The sequence below is a fragment of the Tenebrio molitor genome, chromosome 8 (assembly GCF_963966145.1).
Source record: "Tenebrio molitor chromosome 8, icTenMoli1.1, whole genome shotgun sequence".
Classification (NCBI taxonomy): domain Eukaryota; kingdom Metazoa; phylum Arthropoda; class Insecta; order Coleoptera; family Tenebrionidae; genus Tenebrio; species Tenebrio molitor.
Genome location: NC_091053.1, coordinates 7,699,714 through 7,712,752, shown reverse-complemented (window position 1 = coordinate 7,712,752; position 13,039 = coordinate 7,699,714). Strand labels below are relative to the sequence as shown.

Below are 13,039 nucleotides of genomic sequence, written 5' to 3'. Positions count from 1 at the left end.
TTACACTTACAGAAAACAACAAAACAAAGTAAAAAATAATTATTTTTAAAATTTTTTAACTCAAGATTGTGCCTTATGAAGGAATTTTGTGTAACTGTGTGTTTTTTCCTTAATCAATAATAAATAATAATTAATTATAACTTGCTTTTAAATCTATTATTCATGAATTACAAAAAATGTATAAAGGCAATTTATAATAGATTTTTGAGAGGTAGGCAACCAACAAAACGACTGTGCACAGCAAGTAAATAAAAGCGGCTGATTCATGTTCGAAATACGTTTCGATAAAACAAAAGATGAGGTAGCGGCTCAGTGTGCTGCTGTTTTGTAATTTTGTGCTGTCAACTGTCAGTTGATCTTAACCTAAATGTTTTGACGTGGTAGCGTGGTACTCCTGTCAGTGGTTTGAATTCCCCGTTCAGAAAAAGAAAAATTAAAGGTGTTTTGAATAATATTGTTGCTGTGAATTGTTGTTTGCAATTTGGCATATCTGCGCAATCCCACATGTTATTATTTGTCATTTGTTTTTCCAGCTACCTTAATTTGGTTATTACATTGTAACGCAATGCATTTTGATAGCTTTTCGCTTGGTACTCGTCATTTATTTCAAAAGTTAGTGTTATTTTTTTTTTGTGAAGTTATACTTGTGATAGATTGTTGTTTTCAGAATTAAAATCTCTATCAGAATTACTAAAAAAAAAGTATGTAATCCTATTTGAAAAAATTTTTTGACAGTTTAGTCTTAAAGCCCTTGGAGCTATATGTGAATTTGTTAAGCCTTTTTGTAGCCTATTAACAACTATTTAATTTGGTGTATATATAATTAAAATCCTCCGATAAATAAGGGAGCTATGGACTCGTCTTTTTTTTGGGGGACCCTGTATATTAAATTATACCGAGCGATCATTTAAAAAATAAATCGAGTTTGCTTTGATGCCTATGCTATAGCATGGGTTGCCATAGGTAACACGCCGACTCGATTTATTTTTTAATTGATCGCACCGTATTAAGAATGCACGATGCGTCGACGAGAAAAATAATTGCTAAATGTGTAGTTAGATCATTGATTTATCAACTTATCATACTTATTTTGACAGGGATGATCAATGTCAAAATTTCAAATTTCTCACTAAAAGCCGTTTTACAACCAACCGAACCTGTTACACATTGCTAAATTTTAGGAAAAATCCAACAGGTGGTGTTTCAATAGAAATGGCAGAGCCTATAGTAGATATAAACAACTATTATTTAATGTACCTTATTAGATTACATATAAATATTTCTTCCTTGTAATCTTATTATTTATAACATTATAACGAAAAGACTGATGGTAAAATAACAAAAACAGTATATGCCATTTTAGGGTGTATTTATTTATATAAAATTCCTAACAATTCCTTATACGTTTAACATTTACCTAACACCATCGGCAAAATGGCCATGCGTACACACATTCCGCATTCGGCTTGTCTATAGTAGGCCGCTCGAGGATCTGTATCGAATTCGGGACTAATTTCGAACACCCTAGGCAACGGATGAAGCACCACCATTTTCCTTTTAGCTCTGGTCATTAATTGCGGAGTTACGATGAAATGTCCGCAAGCCTAAAACCTTGACATTAGCCTAATCTCGCTATCTAGAACATTCTCACCTTATCGTATTCCTCCTGAGAGCTGAACCGCTCCCTTTGAATTCGCGCCATGTACAACACGTCAGTATCAGGAAGCACCTCCTCAAGACTATTATATTCTTCTTGAGGTATTTGTTTGGAAGTCACGAAATTTACTATATGACTTGGCATTTTCAAACTGGCAGGACTGACGTATCGCAACTGAACGTTGTACAATGTCAATAATCGCGCGAGCGGATGTACAGTACCTACGTCCATTTTTTAAATCGCCAACCAAAGTAATCGTTAACCCGTTGACAGTACCGATTTCTTCACGAATCGTGAAGATATCGAGCAATGCTTGACTCGGATGCTCGCCGATTCCATCGCCGGCGTTAATCAAAGGTTTGCGACAATGATGAGAAGCTCGCTGAAAATTAATATACCTTAAATTTAACACAATTTGGGTAAGAAAAACACTTACGAGGACCGATCCAGGTGTAGGATGTCTTAATACAACAACGTCAGCATATCCCGCCATGACAGCAATCGAATTTTCTAGAGTTTCTCCTTTATTAACTGAAGAACTGGTTTCGTCCATGTAGATCACACCTCCGCCTAATCGCTGCATAGCAGCAGCAAAACTGCAGCTAGTCCTGGTGCTGACTTGGTAGAAGACTGACGCCATAACTTTGCCTCTCAAAATGTGGTCCACTGATCGTTCCTTTCCTACGTAAACTCTGAAGGTCTGGGCCAAATTGAAGATGTCGTTCAGTTGGTCTTTTGTGAACATGTCAACCGAGAGAACGTGTTTGCCCGTGAGGCTGTGACCGTGATGTCCTGGTTCTAAATGCGAGAAACTGTCAGTTCTGATCCTTCCACCGATCAAAGGAGGAGTAGGTGAAGTCACGGCGCTCAGGCGATTATCAACGTGAAGGTCTTTAGTACTGGAAAAGTGTACTTTGTTACCCGACAGTAGTTTCTTAAAAATCTCATTCGTCTGTCCATCATTTTTAATGTCCTTGAAAGTACGCAAACTCGCAGCTAAAATTTGAACGTGTTATTAAAAATGCCTCGCAAAGTAAGACATTCATTAAACTCTCAGTGATAAAAAACAAAATTTCTTCAAAAACAATTTACACTCTTTTATTTACTATTACTATGTACTGTATATTTATGATATAACTATTATCAAAGAACTAATGTAATTGGCAATTTCAAATATATTTTATTAATAGTGTTTTTTTTTTTAATTCTGAGTACTGACCACTTTGCGTGACTCGCACGCTGGTCCCATCCCTGATGTAAAATCCAAGGGATTTTTGTTTTTCTTGGAGTGCCCCCTAATATGCTTGATATTAAATTTCGCGGCTTGATGGTTCCATACCAACTCTTCAAGACTATCCCCTGTAAGTGCATCACATTGGATTTTGACAAAAACATTTTTTTCAAGTACCTTTTCTCTGTATAATAATAATAACCCTCAGAAGGGGTTTTGCTTTCGTTAACGCCCTGCGTATAGCATTTTTTATATTACACACAGAACTGGATAAAGGTCCTGGAGTCGAGCACCGGTGCGTTAAACTGAAGCATTTCTTTGCCGAGGGCGGCGTTCGAGGGGTCGCCCCACGGGATCCCCAGTTTGTCTCTGGCGTCCACCAAGACGCGCATCCCCTTGATCACGTTCTGGTAGATGATCTGCTGGTACTCCATCACGAGTTCGCTCTCGAACTTGATTCCGTGGATGATCTTCATCTGCTTCAGAAATGTTGACTTGCCACTCTCCCCAGCGCCCAACAGGAGCAGCTTGACTTGGCGTTTGAGGGCCTGCTTGTCCTTCTCCAGCATTTTGTCGATTTCCAGCGACTTGTACCGCTGCTCTATCTCCTCGGGGCTGAACTTGAACCGTAAACAACACGGACACGACCACATTAAAGTGGACATTTACAGAATTGTTTATTTTGAACCATTCCGTTTATTGGAATACCACTAAATTATTTCCAGTTCACAGAGAACACCAGCGGCTACACGCTGGATGTTTTCAATGTCGTCGAATAGCAATTGAACAAAAATGGGAATAACCATCTGTTGTCGAATGATCGCTCTATTGTGGGATTCTCGGGGTAATATGTGCAGAGCACCGACGGTTCCTTCGACAAATTATTGATGTCATTATTATTATTATTATTATCTGGCTGCGGCCTTAAATATTTATATTATACCTAATCATTATTATTATACATACTTACAGAATTGTTTATTTTGAACCATTCCGTTTATTGGAATACCACTAAATTATCTTTCATATCACATATGTTCTAATGTTTTTATTTTTATTCCATCATTTTTTATTTTCATCTCTTAACCAAATTTGCATTCAAAATTTGTAGAATCCTTGATACCTTTTCATTGATGCGTTAAAGCAAAACTTCAAAATACTACAACAATAATCTATATTAATCTCATATGAGGAAAATGTAAATATTATAGCATTTTTTATATTATGGAAAATGGCATGGCAGTGCTAAAATTATTGATATCATTATTATTATTATTATCTGGCTGCGGCCTTAAATATTTATGTTATACCTAATCATTATTATTATACATACTTACAGAATTGTTTATTTTGAACCATTCCGTTTATTGGAATACCACTAAATTATTTCCAGTTCACAGAGAACACCAGCGGCTACACGCTGGATGTTTTCAATGTCGTTGATACCAATTGAACAAAAATGGGAATAACCATCTGTTGTCGAATGATCGCTCACATTCATTTTGATAGAAATAACTATGATAATATATTGGCTTATTTTGGTTTAAGTACTTTAAGATCCAGACGCATTCAATTGGATTTATGCTTCTTTTTTAAAGTAATTAATTATATGATTACATGTTCGTCAATCTTAGGCTTATTTTTACTTCATGTGCCTCAATGTAATTTCAGAAGCGTACATCTGTTAGTTGTTCCTTATCATAGAACCAAGTTAAGGTCGCCTTTATCCAGAATCTGCAGGAATGTTAATTTACATTCTCATAATGTTGAATTTTATAATATTAAATATAATAGTTTTAAAATTAGTTTAAGAAACGCTGTTTAGGGAGTTGTCACGAGTACCTATTGCTTTTGTTATGTTATTGTATTTGATTTTTTTTTTATTTGTTCTCCACTGTTACATGGTATTGTTTGCCGTTAATAAACCTATTATTATATATTTTTTGGCAGCCGATAATTAAATTTTATCGTCGCATATAAAATATATCTACATTTTTGTACAGCATTGTGGTTTATGCCTATCGGAGAAACCACGTTAAAAAAAACGCGCCTTTTATTCTACCTCTATCGTGGTGTGGAAAAGAATAAATAACAAAGAATCAGGAAGTACGGTACGATCAATTAAAAAATAAATCGTGTCGGCATGTTACATATGGCAACCCATGCTATAGCATAGGCTCCAAAGCAAACTCGATTTATTTTTTAAATGATTGCTCGGTATTTGGCTAAAAGTATAACTTGTATTCGAAGTAATACTCGTAGGTAGTAAAATGGAAATTAGTTCGGTGCAGAGAGAAGTCGGCCGGCCCCTTGGCTCAACTAATGGGTGTTATAAATCATGGGCTGCTGATATTGTTGGTTGCCATCATCACTCTTTCGAACAATGAGTTTCGTTTTTTATTTTGCCTTGTAAGGCAGAATTTAACTGATTTTAAGGAAAACGAAGATTTCTCTGCATTAGATTATACATTCATGATTACAATGAGCTACTTTAGAACTCAAACAAGTTAAAAATGAGACCGCTAGGAGCAATTTTGAAATCGCAATTGTTACGATTAATCGTAACGACCAATTTATTGCCTTAATCGAAAAATCAAGATTTCCCTGCACTTGATTATGTCAAAAGGAATCGATAGAAACGTCGAGCTTTTCAACTTCAAATTTGAAGTTTTTAGGAGTAATTTGCGTTTACATTGGTTAAGTATAGGGCCACGATTTCGAGATGAGGCCCCTTAACATTTTAAACCACATCATATAGTTTTAAATTGGCATTTGGGAGCTTCAAAATATGTATGGGATTTGAATATCTACTAAACCTTCTGACTCACCTGTATGTGTAGCCCCGCTGCTCTGTCATACCTGTCGATCTGGTCGTCACAGTACTCTCTCTCGTCCAGCCACTCCAGATTCAGGCACCATATCATGCACACCCTGTTCAATGGAGCCTTGATGTGCACCTGCGACAACAATTTCAGTTTGAGGAATTTGTAATAATACAATCAAATACTCACTTTCCTTTTACTTGGATTTTGCTACTGAACAGTTTTTTTATCGACTTTATTAGAAGGGATTTTGCATTGTCGTGAGTCTCTAAATTCTGCAATTTCCAGACCTGCCATGTTGTATGGAAGGTGCAATTCATTTTGGTTTATTCCTCGTCTTTTCGCTTGAAAGATAGTTAAGTTCCTGATGTATCCTAATTCAGGCAAAAGAATTTTATTGGACCCATAAATCTAATAATTAATAACTTAATTTTTTACTTCGGTTTTGTTGTTGAGCACAGTTTTGATTTAAATCTTATTTTTGGACATTTTCGAGAATAGAAGATAAAATCATTTTCACAAATTGTTCAACACGAAATGCACTTTGCAAAGTTGCGACCTTTGCGGATTTTGGTGTCATCTTCTTATTTTTTCCTCTGATATTTTTGAAAAAAGAAAAAATTAATAAATTAAGATCATTCGAGAGGCCGCATTGTTTGAAGAGCTACTTAAATTAAACAATTGAATACGTTTCACTTAAATTTAATTTAACAAGAAAACATGCTTGAGTGGTCCCAACAAAATTTATAAATAAACGAGTGAAATTAATAAATGATTTGGTGTTTCAAGAGATCCCAGGGAACAAATAATGAAAAAAAAATAGTTAGGTATTTACGAACCGAGTGCGCATCGAGGTTTGTACAATATTTTTTGAAAGGAACATTAGTATTTTTAAATGATTACTCAATGGTTTCCAATTTAGTGAATAGATGGCGCTTGCCCAAGTGTCAGTTGAATTAATAGGATTTATTTTCATTTTTTCGAAATTTTCAACATCCAAATTGGAGAAATGATATTTTGCAAACCAGATTTTATTATTATCAAGTCAAATTATTTTCAGAATGCTCAAAAAGGCCAGTGCTTTTTGGATGATTTTGAAGCACGAGTGCGCGAAATCTACGTTCCCGCTTAGTTGTGTTGTGTTTGCGAAATGTCATTTTAAAGTTAATGGGCCGCCGTATGATTTCCCATTCGTTAAGCCTTTCATTAGCTAAATAATTGATTAGACAAAGTGAGAGTATATGCCAGGCACTATGTTAGACAGAGACAAAATAACTTAACGACGTTCTTTAACTTTAATGAAAGGGAAATTATACGGCTCAGTGAGTTCAAAAAATTATTTACAATTATTATATCACCTTAGCGAGAAATTAATTTAGAGCAAAATGAACGTTTTCTTCTGAATTCTCGAAGAAACTAATTTACTTTTACTTTAGTCCAAGAAATTAAATCTTCAATGTAAATGAAGTAGAAAACTAGAAGAATTACTACCTTGTAGTAGTAAAAAATACGTGGTCTACTAAACCTGAATGTACACTTCTATTAAAAAAAAAAGCGTACACGTATTGAGAGCTAATGTAAATGGGGATAAAATTAATTAATCGTTTCCAAGAAAACGTATTACGGTATTACTGACATTTTGTTGTATGTCAAATGTGTGAAAATTGCTTTTTATAAATTTTTAAATTGTTGTTAGATTGTTGAGAGTTGCCTTTTTCTATAAATTTACGAATAAAAGTTTGAGTTGTGTTTGTAGTAATTCAGTAATTGGTAATACTTGCCTAATAAATAAGGCAAAACATTTGCACACATTAAAATCTCTGAAAAATATATCGATAAAATCCGGCTATCAGCATGGGTTTTGTTACAGGTTTCTAAGTAACAACAATTAAAGGATAGGTTTACAATATGGCAATCTAGCCAAAATTGTGCTCACTACTTGTACGTTTTTTTTTTAATAGAAGTGTACCTCCAGCTACTTTGGAGATCAAACCCACAGACTAATGACATATATTGGTTATTACAATTATTATTACTTTGGCGAGTGGTGAAGTTAAAACAAATTAAATGAAAAATTTTGAAAAGAACGTTTTCTTCTGATATACTTTTAATTTAGTGCAAGAAATTAACTCTTCAATGCTAATAAAGTAGAAGAGTAAAAGAGTTAGAGAAATAATTTACCTTGTAATTATAAAACACGTGGTCACGGCGGTACCTCCAGCTACTTTGGAAATCAAACCCCGAGAGACCCTCTGTCATGATTCCGCTTCCTTTTTCTCAAACACCCCACTTTCTCACCCCTACTCGACCAAAATGACCAATCCACTTCCTTAGATTCAAAATGGATTACTTCAGCCAATCGCGATAGCTCTTCCATATTTTTGAAGATTTTATGGAACCGTTTTTGTTTTCCACCATAATTTTGAACTAAATTATGTTACCTTTCTGTGTTTTTTACCAACTCATTTTTTGTTTGGTTCTGTTACTTTTCTAAATGCAAATTCAAACGATTTTGGTTATTTTCGACGATAAAGTCTTTTGTTGATAATATACAGTTCTCGCCATTCGATTTTACATTTGACAAAAATGTGAGCTTTACAAAAAATAACTTGATCTAGTGAATGTTAATTTGGTGTTTCTCTCGATCGACAGTTTGACATGCACGAGAGAATATTTTGGCAGACTATTTCCTGAGAAAAATTTACATGATAAGTAAGTACAAATAAACGTAATTCTGTGTTTAAAAATTGATTATTCTTTAAATTTTTATGTTGTCGTTGACGGTTATCACATTTGCACTAGTGCAAATTATCGATAATTGTACTAGTGCAGTATTATCGCTGTAATTCGATCGCTATTGGCTAAAATTCAAATATTCGAGCTCTTTGATTGGCTTAAATTTTTCGAAGGAAATGGTCACATATTATATCCCAAGTGCAAAATTTTTTATCGGAAAATTTTTTGCTAATGAACGAAAACATCCATAAATGAGATCAGAAGACCAATTATTATCAAATAAGAGCACGAGACGAAGTCGAGGGCTTTTATTTGATAATAATTGGTCTTCTGACCGAATAATTTATGGATGTTTGAGTTCATTAGCAAAAAATTTGCCGATATTAAAATTTTGCACGAGGGGTATACGGCTGTTTATTTCCTGAATAGAATAAAAACAAACGCATTATTTCCAATCCTTTTTATTCAAAATAATTTATTTAAAAAAAAATCAGGTACCGACATTTTTTATCCGATTATTGCACAGTGAGCATTTTAGAGAAATTTTATCGGCTTATTTTTTGTTTTCTCGTTTTGATTGGTCAATATTTGTCACGCAATTGATTGCTAGACACATGAATGAAATAATCAACTAAAATTCCTCAACACGTGTTTGAATGGGGCGATTTTCCCCAGTTAGACGTTTATTATCTTTTCACGGACCCACGGCAAATTTCATTTGAGTATTAAATCACCACAATTAAGGATTATTGTGCGGACAAAAATTTTAAGAAACATTAAAACTTACAACTGACAAATATTTCACCTCTAATAAATTGATCTTAAGAATCTGTATATTTCGTTGAAATTATGGAGAAACGAAAAATGCTTAATTTAACGAAACTCTTCGGACTATTGCAACATTAACCTTTCCCAAACTCAAACTCAAGCACCCCCCCCCCCCCAAATGCCATTCTCTCCTGCATGGAGCTATCCGAGAACCTCCAGGAGCTAGATAGTGGATTCAAAACTCTTGGCCATGTGACACCAGGACTTGCCCAGCACATCGATTCCCGACCAGGTATCTCCCGCCATTTTTTTTGTGATTCTGTTTCGTCTCCTTGTTTCAGGTCCCAAGATCCCACGGGGGCCCCCAGGACCCGACAGAATATACAAGAACCGACACCACCCCCAGGAACCGACTGGACCTTCCAGGAGCCCCACCCCACCAAGGACTGAAAGACCCCCAGAACCACCAAGGATCCCCAGAAGAACAAACCATTTTTCCTTTTAATATACAGTATGTCCACGGATTGAGTTACAAAGAGGAAAAAAAAAATCTCTTTTTCAGAAAAAGTCACTCCTGATCTGCTTGTTTTCAGGTTATGTTACTGGCGATCTTTGCTATCGTGAAGTGATTAACAAATTTAACGAAAAATATCCTAAAACAACAATTTCTGACGTGGCCATCCGAAAATTAGTGAAAAAATTTGTGGAAACTGGTTCCAGTCTAAATGTTAAAAAAATAAGAAAATATTTAGACGAAAATGATGGAGCATCCGTTTTAGTTTTTCATTAAGTTGAAGAAAATACCCAAATGTCACTTAAAAATAGAGCTTTACAAAGTGGAATTGACTTTATTATTATTTATTTTTTAATTGGGTTTCCAAACAATGAGCAGACACGGTTTCATAAAAGTAAGCCAATGTTTCTGAAATTTTGCGTAAGGCGATCATTTTACATTGTGAACAACTTTTAGTTTTGCCTTTATCTAAACCACCAAAGCCTCCTTGATTTGAATACAAAATTCAAATTCAAAATTTTTTTGTCAATCATACATCTTTGTAACTCAATTTGTGGACATACTGTATATATTTTTTTTGTTCAACACTGTCAAAATGTGAGAATTTTCTCCTATGTGAACAGATTTTGAGAAATGTCACCACGTGTCAAAACCAAACGTCAATCTAATTTTAAAGATTTTAACCGATTTGGAACCTTTAAGGGGCTCGTCGAACAAAAAAACGTCGTATTCAGCTCGTTAGTGTGTAAATTGGGTTTTTTTTTGACTCGTTTCACTCCCGTTTTGAACTGGCCCACTCATACCAAAAAAAGCCCAATTTTCACACCAACTCGTTAAATAAACTAGGTACTAATTTTGTATTCTCCTAATTTTAAATTCTTGCAAACTTTTGATATTCAATAGGTATAAATTTTCTTAAACTTGAAAAAACACCAAATTTCTAATGCTCCCAACGCTGAAAAGGTCCTAAGCCTCAACAGCGCCCTTGCATTATACAACGTGTCTCAGAAATAAGTACATTAATTTTAACCAGTGACAGTTCTCGTCAAGAACAACAAAATTTTTATGTATCATTGTTTCGAATTACAATTTTCATTTCAGTATTTTCCCCCCCATAAATCAACGAGCTATCCATTTACTCGTATTTTCTAGTTATTTGACCCTATGGCAGTGACCGTGAAATAATACTTTTTGTAAAATCAACGCAAAACATTGTGTTTTTAGAATTAGAATACAGTTTTTACGCTCTCCGGTCGACTTGTAGTTTTTAGTTTGTTTTGTTCGACTCCGCAAGGCAGGTGTTTACGTGTTGATTCTGTGATTTAAGCTAAAATTTTGTGAAAATGGCGAGTTTATTTTCGAGTATTTTATTATAGTGAATACATAGATATTGTGGTGAAGCGTCGGGAGTACTCCTCGAGTCTAGAGAATTTCCGTGCTACTTATTGACATGGTATATATTCGATCCCAATTGACAACGGAAGTTTTAAAGAAAACCGGTGGAAAATGCTGCCTTAGACATTACAACAATTCGCAATAACAGAGGAATGTTGGAAAGTGTGGAAGAAGTATTTTGTCGGCGCCTTCATTATTGTATTGACAATATGACAATAACGGCGATCACTTTGAACGCTTCTTGTAATGGTTAGTGATTACACTAATTACTGATTAAGTGATTAGTACTCTAATTACTTCATGACAATTTTTGCAGATTAATACTCGTAGACATTTTGTCATTATGAATTTGGGTATAGTATGGGCAATTCATTAGGGTCAGTTTAAAATATTTATTATTAAAATTGTTTTCAATTAATATCTACCACATGATTCTTTTTTTTCTCTTCCACCCTAATCATTATAGGTACTTAAGTTCGCAAGAAACAAGTGAAAGTTTTCTTGCATTTGTTTTTTGTTCTTCGCTTATCGGTATCGGCGAAACAAGTAATCACTAATCCCCATAGGCGGGTAACGAAATTTGTGCCAAATCTTTCAATAATTTTAATTGGATAACTATAAGGTCTAGGAAAAAAATATATGCAAAATATATTGTTGTTATTAACGAGTTCTATTACCAGTTAAAATTAATGTACTTATTTCTGAGACACGTTGTATAATTATTGTTGCCTAATTGTAAGATGAAATGTATGTATTATAAACAAGCTGGAAATAAATGTATCTGAGTGACTGACTGAGTGTATTTTCACCATCTTATCGACGAGCAAAAGAAAGATACGTTAAAATATCCACAAATAAAAAAGAAATGAAAACAAATTTTGCGGTCAGTGACCAAAAAATTGTTGATTTTGAGAAATAAGATTACGAAATGAAGAAATAAGAGCAATTAATAAATTATCCATTATGTAGGTATATGAATACTTTAAAGTAAATAAATAAATAAAATATAAATATAAGTATGTATGTCTACATAAAAAAAACATTGTCTTCTGAATCAAATTCGTTTAATGATTCACCCGTATTGACAGCAAATATTAAAGCTTCCACTTGGTCTTCTAAATGTTGTTCTCGATGCCAACATTCTTTACTTTTGTGTTCAGTGTGCCGCACTGAATTTTTCCACATTTCTGGGGTAATGTGTTGGAGAGCTTCCTTCCACATATCTAAGACATTATTATTATTTAATGTACCTACCTAAAAACAGACAATGTTTCATGCTGGATCCCTATATGTATATTGAACACAGTTTTAGATTCACTGAGTTTCGGAAAAGACAGTGTCAAAGCAGGCAAGTTTTATTACCTACTACTAGATAAGATAACTGAAAATCTTCTCTTAGCAACCATAAATATGTCCTCAATAAATATTCCAAGAGAATTACTGCTATATAACCGATCCCAAGTTCTCGGAATCTGCACCAATAGACTTACTCATAGGGGATGGCCTTTTTTGGACCCTTTTAGTCAAGACCCTAGAGAAATCAATCCGTAACAAATTAATACGTGAAAATATCCAACTTGGTTTCATTGCAAGCGGATTACTAAATACGTATAAATAATAACAATAGCTCAAGTATTTGCTCCCTATCCTTAGCATCAGTAAACGACAATTTAGAAAACCAGGTACAAAAATTCTTTGGGGTAGAACACTGCAATAACCCATCTGAGCAATATTTTGTGCAAACTACTTGCCGTTTATAACTAATCCTCCAAATCTCAAACCAAAAAAAAAAACCTAATCATTTTACGATATCAAATAATTGAAACTTTTACCAATGGTGGAATCTTGTTACGCAAATGGGCCGCAAATCATCCTGCATTAATTCCAAAAAGTCATGAACCTAATCTCAACGTCAG

At 34.3% G+C, this 13,039-nt stretch overlaps 1 protein-coding gene and 1 pseudogene across 3 annotated transcripts; both read right to left on the bottom strand.

The window, feature by feature from the left end:
- Positions 1–1,350: 1,350 nt before the first annotated feature.
- Positions 1,351–2,906, bottom strand: LOC138137008 (multifunctional protein r-like; annotated as a pseudogene).
- On the bottom strand, positions 2,603–4,103 carry LOC138137314 (guanine nucleotide-binding protein subunit alpha homolog). Of its 3 annotated transcripts, none has more exons than XM_069056627.1 (3): positions 3,859–4,103; positions 2,877–3,759; positions 2,603–2,653 (listed from the first exon to the last, which is right to left on the bottom strand). In XM_069056627.1, the coding sequence occupies exon 2, from the start codon at positions 3,551–3,553 to the stop codon at positions 3,143–3,145; it is 411 nt and encodes a 136-aa protein (XP_068912728.1). In that variant the 5' UTR covers positions 3,554–3,759; positions 3,859–4,103; the 3' UTR covers positions 2,603–2,653; positions 2,877–3,142. The 3 variants fall into 3 exon arrangements, with proteins under 3 accessions (XP_068912728.1, XP_068912727.1, XP_068912726.1); XM_069056626.1 differs by lacking the exon at positions 3,859–4,103 and having other exon boundaries at positions 2,877–3,016; positions 3,066–3,792; XM_069056625.1 differs by lacking the exon at positions 3,859–4,103 and having other exon boundaries at positions 2,877–3,792.
- Positions 4,104–13,039: the final 8,936 nt, after the last annotated feature.

Coding starts and splice junctions, on each gene's coding strand:
- LOC138137314 (XM_069056627.1), bottom strand. CDS start 3,553: ATGTCCACTTTAATGTGGTCGTGTCCGTGTTGTTTACGGTTCAAGTTC.